General features: G+C 39.5%; 1 protein-coding gene across 1 annotated transcript; it reads right to left on the bottom strand.

The window, feature by feature from the left end:
* Positions 1-5,225: 5,225 nt before the first annotated feature.
* LOC112615247 (tubulin beta chain-like) lies at positions 5,226-8,631 on the bottom strand. The gene is given in 3 exon segments (XM_025371853.1): positions 5,226-5,285; positions 5,288-5,520; positions 8,571-8,631. Coding segments are annotated over 3 exon segments (354 nt in total).

The following is an 8,631-nucleotide window of genomic DNA, read 5'->3' as shown; positions in this document are numbered from 1 at the left end:
GATAATATTTTAAAAGCTATCATTGATGTAGCACTTACTGTATTAAGCACTGTTGAAAGGGATTTTATATATCTTGTCACTGAATCTTCGCAACAACCCTGCAAGGTAGCTACTGTTATTGTCCCCACTTAACCTATGAGGAAATTGAAGTTCAGAGAAGTGAATAGACTTGCTGAAGAACACATAGCTGGAATGTGGGAGAGCCAAGATTCTATCCCAGGAGGCTGTTCCAGTATTCAAGGTCGGAGGTGGTGGTGTCTGGGACCAGGGTAGTGGTGATGGAGAGAAGTGAATAGATTAAAGAGATATTTACCAGGTAAACTTTATAGTAATTCACGGTAATTTGGACATGGGGCGGGGGTAGAGAAAAATTCTAAGGAAAGTGTCTAAATTTCTGGTTTGCATAATTAGGTGGCTGGTGGTACTATTCTTTGAGCTAGGGAACATTGAAAGACAATAAAAGGAACTTGCAAGAGACAGAGAAGGAGTAGCCAGAGAGGCAATAGGCAAAGCAGGAGAATCTATCATGGAAATCTTGGGGAGCAATGGGGGGATGAAACAACAAGTGATGGTGAACAACAACATCAGCTGCTGCTAAGGATTTTCTGTTCAACTTGATCACTCCAAGTTCTGTTGCATTTGCTGCAGGTAATAGTTCTCAAAGGTTCAGCCCAATTTGTCACATTCTCCAGGGTGCCAAAGTCAAGATGTCCCTTCATTTGGATGTCTAGAGCTGTTTGCCTTTTTGGATGAAATTGCCATCAGGTGCTGCCTATTTTGTAGCCCCATTGCTTGCCTCCACAGACAGGAACTAACTTGCTTGCCACCCACTCACGGATTCAATCCCACCTGTGTCTCTGGACCAATCCTGATTTTAGACAGGGGCAAGTCAGGCAGTTCTAGCCTAGCCATCTGAGTTTCAGTATTGGGTTATCATTGTTGCCTTGACATTGTTTCACCATTTCTGACAACTGGGCTTCTTGCCTTCTTCCATGTGTCTGAGTCTTCATCTCTGCCAGGTGAAATAATGGCTATGAAAATGCTTTGAGGGCCGGGCATGGTGGCCCACGCCTCTAATCCCAGCACTTTGGGAGGCTGAGGTGGGCCGATCATCTGAAGTCAGGAGTTCAAGACCAACCTGACCAACATGGAGAAACCCTGTCTCTACTAAAAATACAAAATTAGCCAGGTGTGGTGGTGCATGCCTGTAATCCCAGCTACTCAGGAGGCTGAGGCAGGAGAATCACTTGAACCCAGGAGGCGGAAGTTGCAGTGAGCTGAGATTGTACCATTGCATTCCAGCCTGGGCAACAAGAGCAAAACTCCAATTAAAAAAAAAATTATCATCCAGTATATGAAAAATATACATCAGCTAAAAATGTGTCTTTCATAGGTATCTGATTTACAAACTAGGCACTGTTGGACAAATCTGGTTTAATATTGCATATAAATGTATTTAAAATGATTTTATGAATCACCTTTGAAAATCTTTTTTTGTAGTTCATTTTTCTGTTAAGATCATAATTTTAGAATATGTGATTCCCATACAAAGAAAGTCCCTTTGTGATAGAATTAAAGTAAGACTTTTGAAATATATCACGTTTGTATTGTTTATAGTGTATACTTCTCAGTTTTGTTCTAGAAGGTGCACCTGAATCCACACTAAAATATGAATGTACTTGGTTCTGTGAAAATATGATAGTCAGGAATCTGATCCTGCAGAATGGATAAGTGAGATTGTTCATTTCACAATTGGATCATTCATTTTTACCTTTTTCCCTTTTCATCTACTTCCATAATCTGTGCAAGCTGGCACAGGCTAGTGGAGAAGGGGTAGAACATGAAAAAGGAAAAAAAAATTAAAAGAACTAATGGTCTGTATACTGGCTCCCAGGGATAAGGAAACAAAGGGAGTGGTGTTTGGTGAAAAAGCTTTCTAAACAGCTAAACTGTTGTAAATTCTAGCCTTTAGGAACATCCATGTAGTGTTGTTCCGAGTTGGGTAAATAGCTGCTGTTGGTAAGTTGAAATAGCACCAATTCATGGGGGAAGGGGAGCATTTGGGCTCCAGTCAAGTAAAAGTTGGACTTCAGGGCAGGGATTGAACCTCAAATTGAGGAACTGGAGTGAAAAATTCAAGAATCCAGTCCAGGTACGGTGGCTCATACCTGTAATCCCAGTGCTTTGGGAGGCCAAGGCAGGAGGAATGCTTGAGGCTGGGAGTTCAAGACCAGTGTAGGCAGCGTAGCAAGACCCCCGTCTCTCAAACAAACAAACAAACAAACAAAAACAAAAACAAAAAAAAGGCCAGATGTGTTGGTGCATGCTTTTAGTCCCAGTTACTTGAGAAGCTGAGGTGGGGGGATCGCTTGAGCCCAGGAGTTCAAGGCGAGGCTGCAGTGAGCCATGGTCATGCCACTGCACTCCAGCCTGGAGATAGAGCAAGTCGAGATAGAGCAAGTCCTTGACTTTAAAAAGAAAATAATAAAGAGTCCAAAGTTCAAAGCAGTATGCTCACGCTTCACTTCAGGTCTTCCAGCTTGTTGCTCTTCTCAAGCTTGACCACTAATCTCCCAGGTCTGAAGCACAGGGTGGCTGAATCTACCATTTATTGGGTTGTTTGCCTTTGTTTGGATTCCTCAAAAACTAGCAGGACTGGGCTACAGGTGGAAAGACATTAGTGCATGAAGCCCCATGGGACCTCTATCTATAAAAATTATATGTATGTACCACTTTCCAGGAACATCTCTATTGCTCAAGAAATATTTGTTGGTGATTGGTTGTACTGATAGTTAATTTTATGTGTCAGCTTTGCTAGGCCTTGGCACCCAGATATTTAGTTAAACATTATTCTAGATGTTGCTGTGTAGGTATTTTTAAAAATGAGATTAACATTTAAATCAGTAGATTTTGAGTAAAGTAGATTATCTTCCACAATGTGAGTGGACCTCATCCAATCCGTAGACCTGAAGTGAAACCTGAATATACTCACTCCAAGTTTTCCTTCTAACCCCGACTTGGTTTGCTCAGTCTAAAGAAGTAGTCTCTTGCTTTGGGTTCTTGATTTTCACTCCAGTTCCTCAATTTGAGGTTCAATTCTTGCCTTGAACTCCAGCTTACATGACCTGACCTGCAGACCTTAATAAAGCAAAGACTCACTACCAGCCCCCCAAGACGGAGGGACTCTGTCAACAGACTGCCTTCCACTGGAGCTTCAACAGCAACCCTTTCTTGGGTCTCCAGCCTTCCGTCCTTCACAATCAGGTGAGCCGATTCCTTAAAATAAGTTTCTCTCTCTCTCTCTCTCTCTCTCTCTCTCTCTCTGTGTATGTATATATATTTCTCCTATTGGTTGTATTTCTCTGGAGAACCCTGACTAATACAGTTGTGTAATACCAAGTTTACCTGAATTCCACTCCACTGAAAGGCATCACTTGCTTATGTTGTGTTCCATCCAAACTATTCCATTAATAGTATCTCTACCTCCCCACAATCTGGTTCTATAAGGATAATAGAAGAAAGTAACAGAGCTGGGAAACTTCATATGAAGTACATTTAAAAAAATCTACTTTAAAAATCTGCTTGCTTTTGATATCAAAATTTGACCATATTTCTCCTTGCAATTCTATCAAAAAAGGAAAAAAAAAATACCTCGAGCATACTCACACAAATGGGTGGAAAAGTATTCACTTGAGAATGAGATGCTGAACCCTCAAGGATATTTAAAGACATTGTGGACATATTTGAACTGATTCAGTTGTGAAAGTTCTTTCACACGACCCAGAGGGGAATACAAGGATACAATTAATGTGAGTGGTGATATCTCGTGATTAACCAAACCTTTCTTCTGGCATTGTGTGCAGCATGATGTGATGTAGTTGCTTTGCGTTATGATTTCTATCAGGACGTACATTATTTAGTTTGCTAGCCCAATACAGATTAATGTTAAAATTCCTGTGTGGTCTCTGTTTTAAAATGTTTTTGTGTCCATCATATCACAAATGTAGTTAAAAGCTTGAGAAATGAATTAGTATGAGGTAACCTAAAATATGAGCTACTCTACTGTGAATTTAGGTCAGATACTCTCTTAGTAACTAAACTGCTAAATATTGAAACTCCTTCTTCCCTGAAGGCATTTAAATCTTAGTTTTGGTTGGACATCTTCCTGGTGGCTGAAAGCTAATGACTATGGACATTCCTAAAGCTATTTCCCCAAGTTTCCTGTATTTTTCTTTTCTTTAACTTCTCATTTACTCTTTCCAGTTGTTTGTATTTGATCAGTTGTTTTCTAAATGTTCACTTTCCTTTAACATGTTCAGTAGAAAATTTGGATTTCTTGATTAGAGAATATTGCATTTATAAAAATTGTTTCATTACATATGAAATTAAAGTTGTCCATTAAAACCTAATTTTGGTTTCACCATAGTATATTGATAATGTTCTTATATGGAATACATTTATAGCCGTCACCTAGAATCATGCTTGAGAAGAGACTTAACAAATACTTCCTTAGTTACTTAATAAAACCCAATAGCAAACATACTATGCAGAAATTGTTCTCTTTTAACAAATGCCATCATATCTTCCCTATTTTGCTTCATTCACTACTTTAAAAACCATAAAAATATAGTTTTGCTGATTTAGCTCTCAAATAAAAAATATAAATTCTGAAAGAATACATGAGAAATAAGTAATGATAGTTATGTAGGAGGGTCATCCTAGGCGGGTAGGTCAGAAAATTTTAACTAGATAACTAGTTAGTTAACTAGATAACTGATTTTTATTTCGCTGATTTTTTTTTCCACTATGAAACTGATTAACTGATTTTTTTTTTTCACTATGAAAATGCTTTAATGGTGGTATCTGTACAGCATGGGATGTGGACAGGGAAAACAGCAAGTGCGCACACAGCGGGGCAGGCTGGGAGTGAATAAAGAGTGCACACCTTTCCATGAAAAAGGAAAAAAAAATTAAAAGAACTAATGGTCTGTATACTGGCTCCCAAGGACAAGGAAACAAAGGGAGTGGTGTTTGGTGAAAAAGCTTTCTAAACAGCTAAACTGTTGTAAGTTCTAGCCTTTAGGAACATCCATGTAGTGTTGTTCTGAGTTGGGTAAACAGTTGCTGTTGGTAAGTTGAAACAGCACCAATTCTAGTTAGTTAGTTAACTAGTTACTTAACAGCACCAATTCTAGAATTGGTGCTTTCCCTGGTTACTGGAGGCTCTAGGCCACCTCCTCCTCGGCCTCCTCCTCGAACTCGTCCTCCTCCTCAACAGTACCAGCACCTGGTACTGCTGGTATTCGGACATCAGGTCGTTCACGTTGCTCTCGGCCTCGGTGAACTCCATCTCGTCCATGCCCTCGCCCGTGTACCAGTGCAGGAAGGCCTTGCGCCAGAACATGGCGGCGAACTGCTCCGAGATGCACTTGAACAGCTCCTGGATGGCCATGCTGTTGCAGATAAAGGTGGCAGACACTTTTAGCCCCCGGGGCGGGATGTCACAGGCAGCATTGTTTTCTTAAAACATTGATAATAAACTCAACTCATAACTGGTCAATTCTGTACACAAATGAAAAATAGTGATAAGTATAACTATTGTTGTACTCAGACTTAAGATTTTAGCATCACTTAGTCATTTAAAATACTAAGATCATATCATTGCCTTGCTCCAAAGTTTCTTTTTATTTTTTTCTTTTCTTTTCTTTTTTTTTTTTGAGATGCAGTCTTTGCTCTTTTGTCCAGGCTGGAATACAGTTGTGCAAACTTCACTCGCTGCAGCCTCCACCTCCTGGGTTCAAGCGATTCTGCTGTCTCAGCCTCCTGAGTAGCTGGGATTACAGGTGAGCGCCACCACGCCCGGCTAATTTTTGTGTTTTTAGTAGAGACTGGGTTTCACCATGTTGGCCAGGCTGGTCTCGAACTCCTGGCCTCAGGTGATCTGCCTGCCTCGGCCTCTCAAAGTACTGGGACTACAGGTGTGAAACACCACACCCGACGTTTTTATGGTTTCTTATTGCAATTAGAATAATATCAAAATCTTCTGATATGGTCCACAGACCCTAAATGATTTTGTTTTGATTGACCTTTATGACATCATGTTCTACCACTCTGCCATGATTTACCATTCTTCAGCTATAATGGCTGTTTTTTATTTTTTCAATACACTGAATTAATTCCCACCTCAGGTCTTTTCACTTACCATTCCTTCTCTGGAATGATTTTCCCTCGGATCTTTGCTTGGATGACTTCCTTTCAACATTCAGAGCTCGGTATAAATTTTACTTCTTAAAAGCAGTTTTTCCTGACTACCCCTTCAGAATTAGTTTCTTCCATCCCAGATCACTCACTACGTATACTGCTCACTTACTATAAAACATTTCCTTGTTTTATTTTGTATGACACATATCATTACCTGGAATTATCACGTTATGGTATTTCTTGATTATTATCTTACCTTACTAGAATATAAGCTTTTCAAACTCATAATTTTGTCTCTTCTGCACCATCTCAAATACATAGTTGGTACTCAATAAATATTTGCAGAATTAACTAACTAAATGCCTGGCATATTGAGTCTTGATCCAGAGACCTTCACTTGTAAGATGAAGAGGTTGGATCGTCTTTAAGGTTCTTTCCAACTCAAAAATTTAATACTTTTTATTCATATAATTTTTAAAAATTAATTTATTTTTTAAAATTAAAATCTATCTATTAAATATCTATCTATCTACCTATCTATCCATCCATCAATCTGGAGATAGGGTCTCACTCATTTGCCCAGACTGGAGTGAAAATGATCAAATGATCCTCCTACCTCAGCCTCCCAGGTAGCTGGGAATACAGGTGCACACCACCATGCCAGGCTATTTTTGTTTTTTATTTTTAGTATAGACTAGGTCTTGCTCTGTTGCCCGGGCTGGATTTGAACACCTGGGCTCAAGCAATCCTCCCACCTCCGCCTCCTGAGTAGCTGGGATTGCAGGCAGGTGCCACCACTCCTGGCATAACTCGGTTTTTGTTTTTATTTTTGAGACAGGGTCTTGCGCTATTGCCCAGGCTGGAGTGTAGTGGTGCTATCTCGGCTCACTGCCTCCAGGGTGCAAATTATTCCCTGCCTTAGCCTCCTGAGCGCCTGGGACTACAGGCGCCTGGCTCCATGCCTGGCTAAATTTTGTAATTTTAGTAGAGATGGGGTTTCACCATGTCAGCCAAGCTGGTCTCAAACAGCTGGCCTCCAGTGATCCACCCACCTAAGCCCCCCAAAATGCTGGGATTAGAGGTGTGAGCCACTGTTCCCGGACTCAGTTTTTAAATGTTAAGTTTGAAAATGGAAGAAAGAACTGTCAATAACAAGGAATGTGGGGATAAATTGATATTCCGTGTATAACTTTCCTGTTGTAAAGAGAATCTTCCATAGTAATTTTCAAATACATAGAGTGTAGGTAGAGATTAGGAAGAAGAATGATGATGAAACTTAAAATGAAAAAAAAATAGATGTTCTTTTTGGCCATGTTTGTACCCAAGTATCTCAAGTAAAAGTAATATAATTTATTTATTTTTCCTGTTTCACTGAGAAGGCCAGAGCAAGGTGGAAGGTGAGGGAAAGCCCTCCCCTGAGTGACAACAATATACTAATATTTTCATAAAAATGTTGTAGCATAGGCTCTGGAGATGCCCTGCCCAGGATTGAAGCCCATCCCTGTCTCTTAATACTCGTGAAACCTTAAGGAAGTTATGTAACTTCCTGTGCTTCAGATCTCATCTCTGTGAAGTGGGAACATTAACGGCATCTACCTCACTGGATTGTTTCAAGGACTGAATGAGATAATGTTTTTAAAGGGTTGAGTACAGTATCTGCCATATCATAGCACTCAATAAATAATAAACTCAACTCATTATTCTCATTATTAAGAATAATCAAGGAAATATCAGTGGATGTCAAACCCAAGAACGACAAGTACTGATTGGTAAGCAGGTTGGGGTGAGGAGTGAGATGGGAGGCCTAGAAGAGTTCGGGACTTTTCTGACACTCAAATGAGGCTACACTTCTAATTAGCATAGTGTTGACGTTGAGCAAGATGAGTGTGGATACTTAAAGAGCAGCCTCTGGCTGGATATAATTTATAATGTAAGGAAACAGTTGTAAAAAAACCAATTTTACTAAAAGTGCCAATAAATTACAAATGCCATTGAAATGTAATTTCCTGTATCTTGGATGTATGAATGTGGGATTTATACCAAAATTCTGTATTTAGGCAGCTAAGGTACACAGGGCCTGAATAAAAAAGAGTTGCATAGTTAAAATCATTCATGTTGAGTAGACACATCACATTCTGAAACTTTTTAATCCCTGAAATGAAGTGGTTATTAGGAAGTTTCAAGAATAATCTAATCAGAATGCAGTATAACTTCATTAATGTGTACTTCACTAGTTGAGAATCCGAGAATATTTAGACAGAAACTGAGAGTTTGCCCTATCTGTGGAAAAATAAAAGCATTGCCAAGAACATCAGTATTATAGACAAGATTGTATCAGGAGAGTATAAAGAACTTAGAAGAATAAATACCGTTGATGTCCTCTTTTAGGTACAGTTGGTAAGCTAATATAGTTAGTCCATCACACAACAT

The sequence above is a fragment of the Theropithecus gelada genome, chromosome X (genome assembly GCF_003255815.1).
Source record: "Theropithecus gelada isolate Dixy chromosome X, Tgel_1.0, whole genome shotgun sequence".
Lineage (NCBI taxonomy): Eukaryota > Metazoa > Chordata > Mammalia > Primates > Cercopithecidae > Theropithecus > Theropithecus gelada.
This window is presented reverse-complemented; position numbering and strand designations above follow the sequence as displayed.